The sequence below is a fragment of the Ischnura elegans genome, chromosome 3 (genome assembly GCF_921293095.1).
Source record: "Ischnura elegans chromosome 3, ioIscEleg1.1, whole genome shotgun sequence".
Taxonomy (NCBI): domain Eukaryota; kingdom Metazoa; phylum Arthropoda; class Insecta; order Odonata; family Coenagrionidae; genus Ischnura; species Ischnura elegans.
The window spans coordinates 84,463,321-84,481,139 of NC_060248.1; the positions used below are offsets into that span (position 1 = coordinate 84,463,321).

Sequence of the window (17,819 nt, forward strand, 5' to 3'; positions counted from 1 at the left end):
ACACCCTAGGCCAAAATTTTCGGGTAAACTTTTGAAAAATGGCATGCCTGGAAATACATTTTACAGCTTTCTGTTCTCTAGGGCTTTGTGGGGAAGAGGTCTATCCCCCTCATAATTATGCAACTGATAACGACAGTTTACGAACCATTTTCCCACTAAGGCGATATTTTTTTCAAGAGCTGACCTGCGAATGACCAATGACCTATATTCTTGACTTGGGCTCAAAGTTTAAACGATTGAGGCTCCGTAATTCACAAAAAATGAATGTAATATTACATATGAGAATTGGACCGTATTAAAAATCTTGTCTATTTGTCGTGTCTAGGAGTGGGGAGGGCACGTGCCCCCCAAATCCGCCTATGCAGGTAAACCTACTTTTCCCCGCTCCTCCAGTATCTGCATACGAGGAACATACCCAACACGTTTATTTGATTAAAATTTGACTAAATCTAGCTGCCATTAAAACAGGACAGGTGAGCTCAACCAAGCTGGCCCGTGTTTGAAACCTGAGATTGAGAAAAGCAGTTCTATGAGAGGAGTGTAAGGCCACCCTGCATTACGCTCCTGACTTGGCCGATGGACGGGCGACCCTCGCCGCCTTAAGGGCTGTTTGTTTAAGACGTTAATTCCAAGTAGTTTTTCCAAAATACTCGCGTTCTCCCCATTAATAAGATTAACTGCGACAAGAAATTTCGAATTAAAGAATTATAAATCAAAATCGGTTATAATTTTCGCACGCGTATTCGAGGTGCGATTACCTCCTATCGGAGGATTATTACGGGTGTCATGGTGCCGGAACGCGCCGGAACGACGCGCCGTTCCGGCACTGGTTAACAAAAGACATAATAGTCCAATAACACTTTTATCAATTTTCACATTCGTAGCCAAAACAAAAATTTTTGTCATAAACTTTAAATAATAACTTGTAATAAAAATAACAAACAGAGTAATACGTTCAATGGTGTCAGGCTCAACTTTGTGGAAGTTAAAGTTCACAAATGAAAAAACGACTTCGTTTTCTTCCACTAATTTATTTTCACGGTACGACATGTTTCGACCTTGAGCGGTCATTTACGAGTACAAAGATTTGTTAAAAGTCAGGTAAATTTATACCAGGAAGGTAAATTTATACCAACCTCCCAAGTCCCTTCCTGGTATAAATTTACCTGACTTTTAACAAATCTTTGTACTCGTAAATGACCGCTCAAGGTCGAAACATGTCGTACCGTGAAAATAAATTAGTGGAAGAAAACGAAGTCGTTTTTTCATTTGTAAACAGAGTAATATTTCACTTCTAAATAAATTTAAGGGAAGTGCGTTCCGGCACTGCTAATTTTGCCATGACATCACTGATTATTACCGATAAGTATGCTAGTAGTCGTAGAAATGATATGGAATTTGCGGCAGATGCTCGTTAAAAAATATGGAGAGGCGGAATATTGATGTTCTAGTTGAATTGTAAACACTTTATGCCATTTTTCTTCCAATTACAGATGGTCTAGATCAAGATTACTTTCACGACTCATCTACCCAATTTAGGAACGAAGAACTTTTTCAAATGTTGTGAATCTGTTTTAATCACGATAAATCATAAACTTCATGGATTTGATTGGGGTTTTCTCGTGGCTTCGCTCTTTATTTATCAATGTATGTATCATTTCCGCTGACGGCAACGCGCGTTGCGAAAAAAAAATTTCCGTGTTGCGGTGTTGCCTAAATCCAGGCAACTGATCTATTCACCGGAAATACACTTCATCCGGAATGCGTCTACTTATAGTCCCAAGCATCTCCTCTCATTTCCGTAGTTAGGATGGAAATAAATAAAACTTGCAAATTGCGCTTATTAATTTTAATTATCATACCAATCGGGTTTGGATTGATCATAATTAAAAGTAATAAGTTAAATATACAAGTTTTAATTATTCCCATCATTGAAAAATTTCACAAAATTGCCCTTGAAGCAGTTCAATGTGCTAAAGGGGCGAATTTTTACGCTTTGCACTGAGGTCAAACTACTGCTTTAGAGTTGCCATTGGTAGTGCTAAGTGGTCCAGGGCCAATGAGCATCTCTACGTATCACTGGAGCACTTGAATAGTACTATTCCATTATTCCTAATCTTTCACATTTCCTCCCCCTCATGGTTTAGCCATCAAATTCATCAATAAAGGATGCAAGGATTCCACTGTAGATAATGGAAGCACAGAGCTTTGTGTGTAACTTAGCCAGTACATTTCCAAGGGCCATCTCTGGTCTGAAGCTAACATGGCCGTTTTTGCCATCAACAAGTTTTATCTGTGTATAAAGAATAAATCTTAAGTGGGCAAAACATCTGGTAGGATATTATAAATTTAACTAACAATCAAAACAACTGCATATTGATGGGTCTAAAAGAGCCAAGCTGTCATAACAAATGGTTCACCGAAGTGAGCCAGTTCATTGATGAACAGTTCTCCATAATTCCCAGTCCTTATAAGTAATTTAATGCCTACACAGGACTCTCCCCTATATCACAGGAGCATGTGCCCCCCTCCCTTAGCTTAAAAAAATTTTTAATAGGTTATCATTACATTTGTTTCGTTTTGAGAATTATAGAGCCTCAATCATTTTAATTTTATAATAATAACTTTCACATTAAAATAAAGAGAATATTTCGTACAGTAACTGCTATTGTTATTTTTAATCTCAAATATGAGAAGACAATTGCCTGTCAGATTCTTGTGCCCCCCCCAAAAAAAAATCCTAGATCTGCCCTCGCCCATATGAAAACATATGACTCTCTGAATGCCAGAAGGCTCATATGTGCTCAATTGGCCAGGCCTATATCATATTGCCATACTGAAATGATAAATTTAAAGTCAAACGTAATACTTCATTATATCAAGGTATTTCTAAGTGACCTTTGGGAAAGTGCTAAATTAATCGACCAACTCTCTCAATGTGGCGAGAAGGCGATATGTAACATGTAGCATAGAAAGAAATATTAATTTTCCAGAGCTGTATTTTTTTAAAGTAAAAAAAAATAAAAAATATACAAGTACGTACCCCTGCACCAGCTACTACGAGCGATAGGAACTTAATTGGCAAATTGCCAGCATTGGAAGTTGAAAAATTCCTATGAATCAGATTAATTTATTTTTTGCGCCAGTTGCAGTCAGCAATTTGAAATTTTTTCCATCATCTGAAAGATAAAATGAGAAGTGATGCTGTATGCAACCAGACCTTTTTAGACTTATGCATGCAGTCACATTTATGTGGGTTGCCTACATTCCAATTTTTTTTTTCATTCCCCTTCATACCAAAACCTTAGTATGTACTCTTCAAATTAACTAAACATCATTATTGACTGTATTTCATTAATTTGTTGATAAAAGCTAGTCATCATTAGTTATTGCTGAAATAGCCATAATTGCAATCATTTCTTCTCCATATATGTTTTCAAATTCCATCTGAATTTTGGAAAAATTTTACTTAGGAGCAGTGGCTGATTTCATCGCCTTTTAAAACTCAATCTGAGACCCTGACATCGGTCCATCACTTTTCTGCATCAGAAAAATTTGATCCTTACTAACAAAAATCATCATCACTGGTCAACAATCCTAGGATTGGTTTAATGCAGCTCTCCACTCAGTTCTCCTATCAGCTAATCTTTTCACACCTACGTATTTCTTCTCTTTCACATCCTTCTTTACTTGTTCCATGTATTTTGTTCAAGGTCTTCCTTTTCCATTCATGCTTTCCACTTGTCCCTCGACGATTGTCTTCATCAGGCCATCATGTCTCAAGATGTGGCCTATAAGGTTGTTCCGTCTTCTAGTTAAGGTTTTCATGAGGCTTCTCTTCTCTCCTACTCTTCTTAGGACTTCCTTGTTACTGACTCGGTCAATCCATTTGATCGTCACCATTCTTCTGTAGCGCCACATTTCGAAGACCTCTTTCCTTGCTTTCTCTGCTGTGGTCATTGTCCATGCCTCACTTCTGTATAGGAGCATACTCCAAATGCAGGTTCTTATAAATTGTTCCTTCTCTTCCATATTTAAGTTTCCTGTTGTAAGCTGGTCTTTCTTTTGATGGAATGCTCTCTTTGCCTGGGCTATTCTTCTGATAATTTCTTTCTTGCTTCTCCCGTCACTAGTTATCTTGCTTCCCAAATAACCGAATTCATCCACCTATATCAGTTTTCGCTTCCCTATTTTAATGTGTCTCGACTTCCTCTCTTCTGCTGCATACTAAGATCTTGGTTTTCTTCGTGCTTATTTTCAGTTGATATCTACTCATTACCCTACCCATATTAGCCAGAATATTTTTCAAATCCCTCTCTGTTTCTGCTATAACGGCTATGTCGTCAGCAAATCTTAGCATGCTATTTTTTTCTCCATGGATATTCACTCCAAATGCCTTTCTTTGATTTCATTAATGGCTTTCTCAATGTAAATGCTGAAAATTACGAGTGAAAATGCACAGCCTTGTCTCACTCCTTTCCTAATTCTTGCTTCTTCACAGCTGGGCCCTGATTTTATCACCGCTACTTGGTTTCTGCACAAACTGTGGATGTTTCTTCTGTCATTATCAAGCACCCCTATTTCTTTTAAGATTCCAAGCATTGTGCTCCAATCCACGTCGTCAAATGCCTTCTCTAAGTCCACGAATGCAACGAACATTGGCTTGTTCTTTTCCATTCTCTTCTCTAAATAAATAAAAGACTGTGATATCAGATTTCCTAATATGTACTTATAATTTAAATGCTTCTATATTTGCCTTGATTTACCTTGTATTAAAATTGTTGCATCAAATTAGAACAAAACCCATCTTGAATGCATACACATACTCAACAAATACCTTATATCCAAACCACAGCGAAAAAAATGGATAAATAAAGAAAAAGTCACCAAAACTTGCTTCACACAAATTTTGAAGAACATAGAGAAAAATGTTTAAAAATGAGAAAAAAGATAGCTGGAGGCAAAATATCCCTAATCTAGGGGAACAAAAAAAATCAACATATGAATGACATTTTCAGTTTTAATAAAAACTTATGCTGAAATACTGGTTCATTTGAAAATCATCAACACTTTTAAAAATTTTGTCAATCAACCAATGTTTGCTCAGATACTAGATGCAGGCATTTCAAAGGACATTGGGAAACCAAACATTTGAGTATGTTAATTTCCTTAAATAACTCCCAACATTGAAGACTAGGGCACTACTCTGATTCAGTAAAATTTCCTTTAGCAAGCAAAAGGAATGACTTCTAAAAAATACCTTTGAATTGACTTGCCCTTCAGAGCTGAGGTTAATACATTCCCATATAAATTTTAATCATACAAACATTTGCACTAAAATGAAACCAGAACAACTTCAAATCTTCAACCTACCATTCACTGACTATTCCATCAATAGTTTACAACATATTGACACCATTTGCACTAACAATTTACACACTTGCTCAATGAAACCTGATATTGTAATATCAGCAAATTTTAGTATTTCTTATACTTTAGATGCTCAAAATCATGCTTACAGAAATTAGCAAAGCAAATCCTGATTACCCTAAGGGCACATCTTCAAGTAAAATGTAAATACAGGTCCAATTATTTCACAAACCATTAACTTAGAACACTACATGGTTTGATTATCTATCACAAATAGATAAATTTCAAAACACCTGGCAATTCTTCTCACAAAAGAAACCAGCAGAAGTTCCACTGCAGACTCAAAGAATGACTGATATGGGTCCATTTTTCTACAGATAGTATGTACCCACGAGTAACCAGACGTCATTAGGACACCATTTTGAAAGCAAAATCAAAGAACTACAATCTTTGGTGAAAAATTATATACACAAGCACACACACTTTCTAAAAACATTGCACATTTTCACTAAACTCAGTCCACATCCATTCACTCACGCTCAAGATTGTACTCAACACAGTACAGGTCAGCAGTAATATCAATGATGCACTTTTACCAAATAAAAAATAATCACCTTTGAGATAATCTCTTGAGGGTGTCTAATAGCTTGGTGCATTTCTAATCACCGAGGCAATGTTTCAGGACAAGAATTTTCTATGAAAACAACAGAGGTAAGGCTCCATACACTTCTGCCAAAAATTCCTGATTTGTACCAAAAAATAATGGATTCTTAATGTTCGCAAGGCAAGAGTTTATAGATTTTCTATCAAAATAAGGGATTATTGCCCATTAAAATCCAATTATCGAGGATACTGATAAGCTGACGAAGATCCAAAACCAAGGCCTACACCTCGTAGTGTGTGAGTAGCAAGTCTAGCTGCTTCATACTGGCGTTCCATGGTGGAAAAAAGCTCTTCTTGCTTTTTGATGACATCATCTGATGACTGAGAAGCCCCACCTTCTGGCTGTGCAGTGGCAGTAGTGCTAGCTGAGCCTGTCAATAAACCATGAGAAAGAAAATGTAACTTACAAAGCCCATTAAACTATACTCTTTAAGTCAACTTTTTGCTAATGTTACCAACTTTGAAGACAAAATATCATATGAGGTGCACATATTTAGAATGGTTGACTTCAAACGCAATCAAAAAAATTAAAGAACATTTGCAAACAAAGAATAGTTACAATAATAATTATGAGTCCCTAAGTGTGCAATAATCAAAAAAGTTATAAAATTTATGACCCAATTGGGGCTTACCTTCTAAAGGTAACTCATTCAATTGCAATAAAGCACAATTGGGGCCTCAATGGTATACAAATTAAATGCATTCAAATGATTTTCACAAACCGAAAATAAAACAAAATAAATTGTAATATCTTTACAGCTAACTCTTGACTTTATGAAGCAGGATAATGCTAAGTTTTGATAATGCAATGCAAAACTGTTGGTTCCTCCAAAAAAAAGCCTTACCTGAATTCATGGCAAATTTGAAATTACAAAGTTTCTAAAATTCTTTGAAATCGCGAGCCTTCACTTCAGTCCCCAGTAAGAAGTAAATTCATTTTTATGAACAATGGTGTAAAAATATTAATGAGGATGTATTTACGATGGCAATGGATGGAGGCACAGGGTAGGCCCCAGGGTTGATAAAAATCATGATTAAAAAAAAAAAATTTTTGTTGATTTTTTTTATTTAAATTGGATTTTATTGATTTAAATGAGATTTTTATGATTCTCCATTCATCAAAAATTCAGTTATTTGCAAAACTAACTATTTGGGCAGCATATTGGAGAATGATCGTTTGCAGAAACAACAAGAGGCAACATACTCTAAACTCAATACAACATTTAGTCAATCAGGGGAGAGAACTATGGAAATGCCAATGGTATCAAATTAAAAATTACACCAGCATAATATAAAATTGCCATTGGAAGTATCAAATGTGCTATGTTATGCGGTTCTAAAGCATATGAAGTTTAGAAAAATTCTGTAATTGCAACTTTGTATGGTGCCTACGCTTAGAAGTTAAATCAGAAAACAATTTTTTTTCAACGGATACACCAACCGGTATTCTAACCAAAGGCATTTTTTTAAATTTTCATGTTACATGCATTCCTACAGTATCATTTCTATTTAAGAGCCACCATTGTGCTGATAACTGTCGATTCATTGTATTAATTAAGAAATAAAAATCAAAATTATGCACTAGCAGCTTCCTTTTCTTATTGACTCTTTAAAAATCAAACATATAGATCACATTATGATTTAAATCACCTGATTTTTTAAAATAAAAATCAAGTGATTTAAATCAATCAACCCTGGTAGGCCCCTAGAGGTTACAACCACAAGGCCCAAGTATGTACTATAAACTAATTTTCCCAGTCATCCTTCGGAGAAAGACGGAGAGGAAGGAAAACAATGAATGGTGGCAGCGCCGCTGAGTGAGCTCAACGACACCTCCAGGGCAAGGATAGGGAAGAAAGGAAAGGGATGGAAGAATCCCATGTCATCATTAGGGCGACGTAGGCTACCATTAGCAAAACCATAATTTGATAAACCTACAGATAGATGATGTCCCTACCAAACAAGGGCGTACCCAGGATCATAACTAAGGGGAGCAAGTCATGGTCTAACGGGCAAGCCAAGTTGTGACTTTTTAGCATGGAAAATATATAAGAAAGATAGTTATCCTTGTGTAAATATTTGAAATATCATATTATAATAATGAATGCAATTGGTAAGATAACAAATAACTGAATGCAAAGAAATAAACTTACTTCTCATGTGTGTTAGCACCAGACCTGTGCAAAAATTGTAAGATGGTAGCCCCATAACTATTCAATAAAATCTTAATTTAAAACTTACTGATTTCAATTAAATTGCAACTGTGCAATCTGCAACACAATTAACAGTACTTAAAAGAGCATTAACGTGAATTGCGAGGAGGTACTTGACCGCTCAGCATGAGGAAGGGGTGGGCAGGAGATGCGTGTAAAGGAGAGGAGAAGGGGAAGGAGTGCGCTCCCTCCGCATTTCAAGCAACGAGGCTACAAATGAGGGAATCAAGGACGAACAAGCCAAATCTTGCATCAGTGACATCGTTGCCTTCAAAGCAAAGCTGGGTGCAATATGTGACATATGCAGTTGGCGTTTCCAATCCGTCTCTACTTGTTTGAGGGGTTAATGATGCACTTGTTTCTTTGAAAACTGTGCTGTTTGGACAATGTTGCATATTAGTATAGTCTAATTGTAAACAGAAAACTTAGTGGCAATCAATTAGAGCTGAAAAATAAAACAGATATATCATCAGGAATGCATCGCGTTTGGTCTAATTCTTTTTTAAATCTCCTGCATGTCATTTAATTGTCAAAGCTATCGAGACATCTTAGGGCCCAGAAAGTCACTCGCCTAGCATTTGTCGTCTAGAAATGGAGAATTGAAGCAGGCAGACCAAAAAAGATCAGTTGGTGAGAACGGTTAGGGATGAAACACGCTTCAATTGTTCTCGTGTAATTTAATATTTTCCTTAAAAGACAATAATTTATGTATCTAAGGTTCACTGGTGAGCCTTTCCTTACAGCACAACACTTTGGTAATCCAGACATAAATTATGAAATTAAGTAGTCCTTGTTTTGTAGATGGTAAGTAACTGATATGCATAGTTTCACAGTGAGAAAATTAGGAAATTAAATGATATTACGCAACTAGTTCACAGAACAAATTATTTTGAAAAATACGTACTTGCAGTTTTTATTCCCATTAGCCTCTTGAATTTAGCTGACAACTTCCCATCCTGATCCTGAGCAAACGTGGTACTTTCCCAATTGTTTGTTGATCCTCCAGCGCCTCCAGAGGTGGCATTGTCTTTTGCTGGGTCCTGAGGATAGGATTACATCATATTATGTAGTTTCTTACACCATGTGTTATAAATGAAGCATTGCCGAGAATTTACCGAAATCATTTTATCTCTCCCAGCAAGAAAATCCTGGAATCCATTTCATTACTCAAATGCACTCTGGAAGCCCATCAAAGAAGGCATATTGCGATAATCGCATAATAGTGAGGGATTGACAATATGGCATCAAATGATTAATATGACCAATGAATAATGATTAATAGGGAAAAGAGAAAAGATTTAGTGAGACCAAGAAGTGCCTCCTTCAAAATACACTCATCATAAATCCCAATTACTTAGTCAATGATCACTTACTGCTCTTTAAGCTTTATTTATTGATGACTAAATACTTTACCTTGCTACCACTCCAAAGTTTTTTCCTTTTCTGCATCTGCTCAGCATATTTCAAAGGGTTCATTGCAGCTGGGTTGTAATATGAAGGAAATTGTATACCGGTTGTATTGTGCACTTGAGTTGCCTGTACTTCAAGAGATCGTTGTACTAAAATCTGTGGTGTAATAAGGCTTGTTGGAACATTGGTCACTGTAGTTTTGGTGACAGTACCTTCCACTTGTAACCCTAATCCTTCTAACAGAGCTGAAAAAAATAGCAAGAACACATTAAGAAATGGCATTTCTCACGGTAGATACACTTACGGGAATTAATGACAGTTCATCACTCAGCAAAAGTTAATGGGAATAGCATACTTTCTTGTATTAATAAAAAATTCATGGATAAAGGCTGAAGAAATGGATACACCATAAAAAAATTTCACACTCAACTCTAGGTTATCTGCAGTAATGGATAGGGCATGACTAATAGTAACACAAACTCGGAAACAACAAAAAAATAGTGATGAAATATCAATATTTCACAATGGAAGAATGCATAGAGACTCTTAACTTTGAAAGAAGAAATAATTGTTACAGAACTGATTTTTTCCCAACTGTTAAAGGGTACAAAATATCACAGACAATCTGCAAACCTAATATCTGAAAACAAGATAACCAAGAGTTGATAACAATTCCTCTTCATCTCCAAAAGAATGAGAAAATACTCAACTTTACATGCACAGATTTAAACAGAAAAAATAAAATCCAGGATACAATCAGCTTTATTTCCTGGGTTGCTGAAGAAACTCAGAAAAACTGCTGAAACAATGATTATATACTTGACCAAAAAGTCTGCCCTTCACAGATCAATTTATATTTGCAGCCAAGAATTCACCTATTCATATATTCTCCAAAATCATCTGAGCCAATACTTCCACATGCTCGAAAATTTAGAATTTGCAACCCCAAGTCTTGTTTAACCTCAAAAATATGAGCAAAAGTAGCCATGCCTAACAGTTTTCATTCATTGCTTAAATAGAACTGGTTTACAGGACAGAAAAAACTTGAGTCATCTCACTTAGATTGAGTAAAAAGTAGGTAAGTAAGCCATCACTGATTAATTAGACAGAAAATTCATTTTACACAGCAAATGTAAGGGAATTGGAGTACAATTACTATAAAACAAATAGACCAATGACATAATGAAAGTCATATGCCACCTACATACTTTAATGTCACTTGTTTCTAATTAGTGACACGATCCCTGAATTCATCAGAACGATTGCTTACAAGGGAAGGGGATTGACAACAAATCATTATTTTCCTCTGACAAAAGCAGGGTAAGGATAAAAAAGTAAGTGGGTAGAGAAACTGAGAATCAGCATCAAGAGGTTTTTATACTCATTTATATTCTGAATGTCAACTTCACACTAATTCTTGGGCAGAAAATGATGATAAGGTACTTATAATGTAAGAATTTATATTCACTTTAATAATAATATTCACACACCAATGGTTTAGTATGGAGCAAGACCTACTCTCACCCACCAAAATTAATGTTATATTTTGAAACATTTGAGTGATACAGTAAAAGACAAAACTGAGTCTTTAGATCAATAGTATGAGACAGGAGGGAGCCCACACATGTATGGGCCATAACTAAAAATTTGGGACCCTGAAGCAGGAAAGATTTTCTTTTTTTATTAGGTATACATCTCTTTTTGACTAAGTCTTGTAATATCCTTCAAAATTTAAAATGCATCAACACTCCTACATTTTACATTCAAAGAGATGATATAGCTTTTTGGATAACAACAACACCACAAGTAAGTTATTTTCCAAGGTAGCCATAAATGCACAGCAAAGAATATTTCATGATGGTAGCCAGTTGTATCGATTAGGTAAAATGCTATTATACTGCCTGTCACTGGAGGAAATCAAATACCAACAGTGTACTAGAAAAATAAACAACTAACTATTTACCTAACTGTAGAGGAGAATTAGTGACAGCTAGCTGCTTTATGATATGTAATTTTAACTGGACATCCATCTACTCATTAGCACACACAGAAAAGATAGGTACCTATGTTAAATCCCCAATACCTAAGATATATTATTCACCATTGCTTCTTTAATACTTACATTTAAAACCAATGATTAAACTTTTTCTTACAAAAACACATACAATACAAAAAGGTAAAACGGAAAAATAAACCTTAAAAAAAATTATGATATCCATGTCAGTATCCTGCTTAGGGGACTATAAAATGGCAATGATTTGAGAGGAAAAATTATAATCCTCAAGGTCATATCTATTTCAAAAACTATAAGAAAACCTGAAGACTGGTTTCTTTGACGCCCATTCATTTCAACGATACAGCATTCAATCCAATGAATTGGGTATTTCAGACGTGAGGAATATGATTGGAGTATGTATCATTAACTTGGTATATTCTGTTACCACGAGTCAATATCTTTTCACTATATGAAGTCAACAGGCACGAAGGGGTATCATATGGCTGCACATCAAGGAAATGTGGGATGAGAATTTGCTTAACCAAAGGAAATGCGTGACTTTGTTCTGCCTTTTTAATGCACTGGAAGACTGAGTATCTGGATAATTGAAACAGGCTTCAATTTGTTTCATCCAATAATCTACCTAAGGTGGATATGTCTGGTAATTTCTGCACTCGCCAAATACATGAATTACTTTTGGCTGTGGCACCAAGGAGGAAATAATTCATCTTAATAGGTTGGCATAAAAAAATTATCAATTGTATAACCATTAGGTATTCCTAATTTGTTAACTAAATAATGAACACAATTCATGCTTCACTGAAGGCCAGGGGCAGATCCAGGATTTTTTCCTGGGGGGGGGGGGGGGGCACAAGTGTCTGACAGGTCTTCTCATACATGAGATTAAAAACAAAATACAATAATTACAGTAGAAAATTTTCTCTTTATTTTGATATGAAAGTTATTAATATGACATTAAATGATAGAGGCTCCGTAATTTGCAACATAAAATGAACATGATTGGGGGCACGTGCCCTTCCACCTATGTTACAGGCTGTACCACCATACTCAGAAAGCCTTTGTTAGAAGTTTTTAAGAATGCAATTATTTAAAAATCAGGGGATTCAACTGATATGCAAGCAAACCATTTGTTTCTTCATTGACAATTTCATATGGTTTCAACAAGTTGTGAGAAATTATTGCAATTTTATTCTGATAATCTGCAAGTAACATATAAATGAGAGGACTAAAAAGTAAATGCTTGATATCCGTAGTTCCATGGCTAATGATGAAAACATTAAAACTTCTGTCACCATTGAGATGCTGTCTCTAAAAACTAAACATTAACTACAAGAAGTATAGTAATAAATCATTGAATTTTCAACTGGAAAGCCCAAGTAAAAATAATGAAGCACAAGGATGAGACTGTACAACACTTAGCCGAGGCGATTCCCTCGAATTTAGATGCCCTACATTTTGCTCATTCTTACCTGCCCTAAATCTGAATGAGTGTCACTGTCTTCTCAACCAATTCAAGGTGACGATTCTCCTGATTAAGCACTTTTGATGCACAGGTAGTAATGTTTAATGATGCCATTATGCAATACTGACATTTTACAAGGACAAACACCTTCACAAGAATTGAAAGTATGGGATAAATTATCTTATGCCTTCAGTGGCTTCTTCAGCGGTCCATGTTATCCAGTGATGCCTTAGTTGAGCTCAGCTTCACAATTATGATGAAAAAAGATCTGACGAGTTGTAGGTAATGCAAAAGAACTCACTGGATCTGAAACCTTTAGTTTACAATGCTCAAAAATAATTTCTCATCTACAATAGGTTAATCTAAATTAATCGGTTCCAAAGCAGCAAAATTATTCATGGATTGATAATAACACTGCAACATTGCCTCCACTCTAGATTGGTTACGGCTTTATGAAGAAATAAAGCAACATTAAGCTGAAAACATTTTAAAACCTGCTGTTCAGTCCCAGAATGAAAGAAAATTCACCACCTGGCAGCGTTTGTCCTAACTTGACGTCAAATTGACACTATTTTGGTACAAATTGTCCAACTGTGGGCTGCTATCTTAACCCATCTTAAAGAAAAGTATTATGAATAAAGTAAATAACATTTCAGTCTTCTATATTCTGGGCAGTGTGTCACATTCGTAACCTATCATAAAATCACAGTCAATATTCAAACACATTTTAGCACTGAAACGTTGACCATTATGGAAAAATTAGCCTGGTAGGAACCCTGATAAGAGTTTACCCACGGACAAATAGCCTATAATCTACAATAGCTCATCAATATTAGTAGACAAGTTGAATCAGTTTTAAAGATAGTAAAATGAATGCTTCAATGCCTTTCCCACCACTCAAAGATCCATTAGGATTTGCAAAAAAAATAACAAAAAGGATATGCAATCCATGCGAAATGTTTAAGGAAGAGGGTTATGCTAGCTCTTCTATTCTTTGCATATTGAGATTAAGTGATTGGACACAGCCTTTGCTTCCTCACCTACCTGTCCCTAGTGCGAGAGCCTAAAATGATTGCCAAGGGAATCCCAAATATATTAATAGGCGCATTTAATGGTAATGAAAAAATGGCTTTTCAATTTCAGTTCTGGCATTGAAATGTTCTACTCAGCAGTGCACACATTAATAACGCCTTCTGTTCAGGAAATGATGGCTTCAGAATAGTTTATAACACAGTTCAGTGAATAATTATTACATACTGGCTTGCCCCACTCGCTGACTGGCGACAAAATGGCTTTCCAATTGTATTCTAACATGTTCTACCCAGCAGTGCACACAAAAATGCCTTCTTTTAAGGAAATTACAGCTTCAGAATACTTCATAACTCAATTCCCTAAAGAATTCTCCCTTGCATGGAGGCTGAGACTTGTGTATATATAACCAATCATATAAGTCCCTTTGCAGTTCAAAACCCCTTCCTCTAAGCCCAGAATGGTTACTGTTCTCCACTGCAGGGGGACAGTTTAAAGGCATTACCAATTCAGTATGAAGTTGTGACTTCTGTATCCCAGTTGTCAACTTTTCCTGTTAGGGAACATAAATACTTATAAGAATGCTCACATGCTGAACCTTCCTATACATCCTTCTTTGCATCGTACTTATGCAAAAAAAAATAAAAATTACCAAATTAATGAGACAAAAAGACTATTTTCAAAGATTAATGCATTCAAAAAAGGCAAAGAGACACACAATATATTAACAATATCACCAACACACACATGCACTAAGATGCCAAAGCATCAAAACCTCAATCAAGTCCAAAGAAATATACGGCCAATAATTTAGTTTCCTTAACTGAAGGAAATAGAAGACATCTAATTATGAAGTGTATTCATCAGGTTTAAATACTTTTCATAATAATATCCCCACTAACTTGTAAATTAAATTTTCTCTCGTACTCATTGGAAAAAGTGCCACTCATACATATGGTGCCTAAGATTTTATTTTTCGACATGAATTTCACAGCATGAGGGATTGGAGAGTCTCTATCACATGAACAAATTGGTATCTTGGAATTCCGAAGCCATCGGTTAGAAAATCTAGGTTGAAAATCTTCTTCAATGACACATGTATCAATATTGATATTACAACCTCGCATGCTACCTCCTGACATGGCACACTCATAGATGGCCTCAAGGCAGAAAGTAATTTGTACTTCTGAGACAATATTATTTCAAAAAATTTAGTTCACTGTGGCATTTGCTAGCATTCCATGTCACCTAACATTCATTTCAACTACAGTCTATTCCTGTTCAAGGGAAGTGCAGCATAAAAAGAATCTGGTTATAAGAAGTGATTGGTAATGTACCAAAGAATGGCCTATGATTCTTGGATGTGAAAATGGACACATCAAAACAAATAAGTCTCAGCAATGGTACATGCTCCATGTCATGACATAACTCTTCAGAGCTAAGTGTGTACATAAACAAACTAGACAGTAATCGGGGCAATCCATTTTACAGGTAATAGAAAAAAATAATTGAACCAAATACAGGCGTAAAACGTTTATTTTGTGTCTATAAAAATCAAAGCACCTAGTTTGCAAAAACACAACTGTACCAATTGAATGGCTCAGAAAAACTCAGCTGAATGTCTACAAAGCTATAATTTGTTCCTGATATCTTTGCAGGTGAGGGAGAGGGGCTGACGCAAGAGGTTGTGAGTGGAGGGAAAGTTTCTTGGAACGTAACTTAATCCTAGCCAATCAGACAAAAAAAATCCTTGACAAGGGCCAGGGAAATTCAGTCCCATTCAGTCATGCTAACTCCCCAAGCCTATTAGCTTTATTGTCACAGCAATGCATGAAATAAGTAACTTTGTACAAAGCTACATGCATGGGTGCTAAGTTATTGCCACAAAGTATGAAATTCACCACGAAAAAATCCTAGCGGAGCCAAATGACTTATTCATGGAAAATTTCATCCTTAGTGCATAGTCAAACCTAACATTTCCCATTGGTTTCCTCAACTTTGGTGTTTTTCCATCCAAACACACAGAGCAAGGATTACCCCGTACACTACGCACGTATCGACCTCAATCCATACCCGCGTAACCTCAAAACGTCGTGTAAACGTGCAGAGTTACCATGGTAGGCCTTAGTACCTAACCCTGCCGAACTTACCATGGTTAGCGCTAGTGCGCCGAGAAAAGAGTTAGGAAATGAAGATCGATGCTTGCACAATTCTTTCCCACTTTGCGAGTATAACTCTAGTACAGTACACTCCTGATTATCCGGGCTAATGATGGGGAGAGACGGCACGAATAATCAGAAAACACGGATAAACCAAACTTTCACTTAAATGTCTCTCAATGTTCATAATTTATGTGAAATAAACAATATGTTATTACTCATGCAGTTATTCTGTTATTTTAGAGTGCTTCCCGGACTCAATGAGAGCTTTCTTCGCCAATTCGCGATCTTTTTCGTGATGATAATATGGCTGTACTTGTATTACTAATGCTCCATGTAAGGCCTGATTTCGAAAACCAAAAATTGGTGGCTGAGTGATCACAGATACAGAAAAGTGGTTTGCACGAATGCTTCAAGGACCACTGCTCGATGTCAGAAACTACACTGTTAGGCACCACACCACGTAGTCACATCTCGCACAAGTTGCCTGGGTTGCAACTGCCGCAGGACTTGTATCCGTGATCAAGGAGCCCGGGCACGCATTGCGAGGCTTGGAAAACAAGAACACGGTGCTCCTGTGAATGCAGCCAGCCCGCGATCGCTTCCGTTTTACGAAGGGGATTCTATCTAGGATTCTATGAAGGAAATAATAAGCCCAGTGCATCCTCGCATTAATGCAGCAATTCCAATGATTTTGCGTCCGATTTTATTTTTTTATAAAGATCGCAGAAAAAATTAAGCAAGAGTGAAAATCATGCACAGATAATCCACAACCCAGATAAACTCCAGCCGAACAATAGGGAGTCTGTTGTATATCAAAGATATATAGCAACGATTGAGGGCATTATTGAGCAGGAAATGGAAGGACATAGGGGGAGTTTTTTCTGATGTTCTATTTAGCAAATGATATCAGATATTCTATACTAAACCAGTTTTATGTATTTTTTTATTTACAGGTTAACCCATAACCATATATCCTTACATTATACTTCACAGATGATGGAAAATAACAAACATATACGTATATAGTATAAACCAATTAAAATAGTTGTATACAGGATTTCACGATGAAATTCGCCACAAATAACTATAACGTTTAGATGAAGACATGGAGAAACCAATATCTTGCCCCGAGTTTAGGAAATCTAAGCCTTTTCTAGTTAAATAATAAGAGCAATATGTATGGTCTTTGATGCGAGAATATTCTTAAATTTTTTGATATACAGTGGAAGCCCCTTATAACGACAGCTGTTGGGAACAGAGAAATCTGTCGCTATAGTGAGTTGTCGTTGTTACCGAAGGCAATCTCATCGTCACAAAAAAATCACTCATCAGGCGTCACCACGGCTGTTTCTGCTGACAGGCGAAAATTGCAGCATGATAGCCGTTTTAAATCATTATTTTGAACATTTAATTCACTAATGATCATATTCACATGCAATCTATGATCAAATCATATGTAATTATGCAGGATGCTATAAGCCGAGGCATTAAGA

The 17,819-nt window shown here is 36.1% G+C and overlaps 1 protein-coding gene across 3 annotated transcripts in view; it reads right to left on the reverse strand.

Moving 5' to 3' along the window:
* Window positions 1-5,002: 5,002 nt before the first annotated feature.
* Window positions 5,003-17,819, reverse strand: part of LOC124156092 (arginine/serine-rich coiled-coil protein 2) — a 31,059-nt gene continuing 18,242 nt past the window's right edge. For all 3 annotated transcript variants that reach the window (XM_046530414.1, XM_046530412.1, XM_046530413.1), the window contains 3 exons: window positions 9,660-9,901; window positions 9,151-9,286; window positions 5,003-6,404 (listed from right to left, as the gene is read on the reverse strand). In XM_046530414.1, coding sequence (XP_046386370.1) covers window positions 6,211-6,404; window positions 9,151-9,286; window positions 9,660-9,901 — 572 coding nt within the window. In that variant the 3' untranslated portion in view covers window positions 5,003-6,210. The remainder of the gene's footprint in view (window positions 6,405-9,150; window positions 9,287-9,659; window positions 9,902-17,819) is intronic.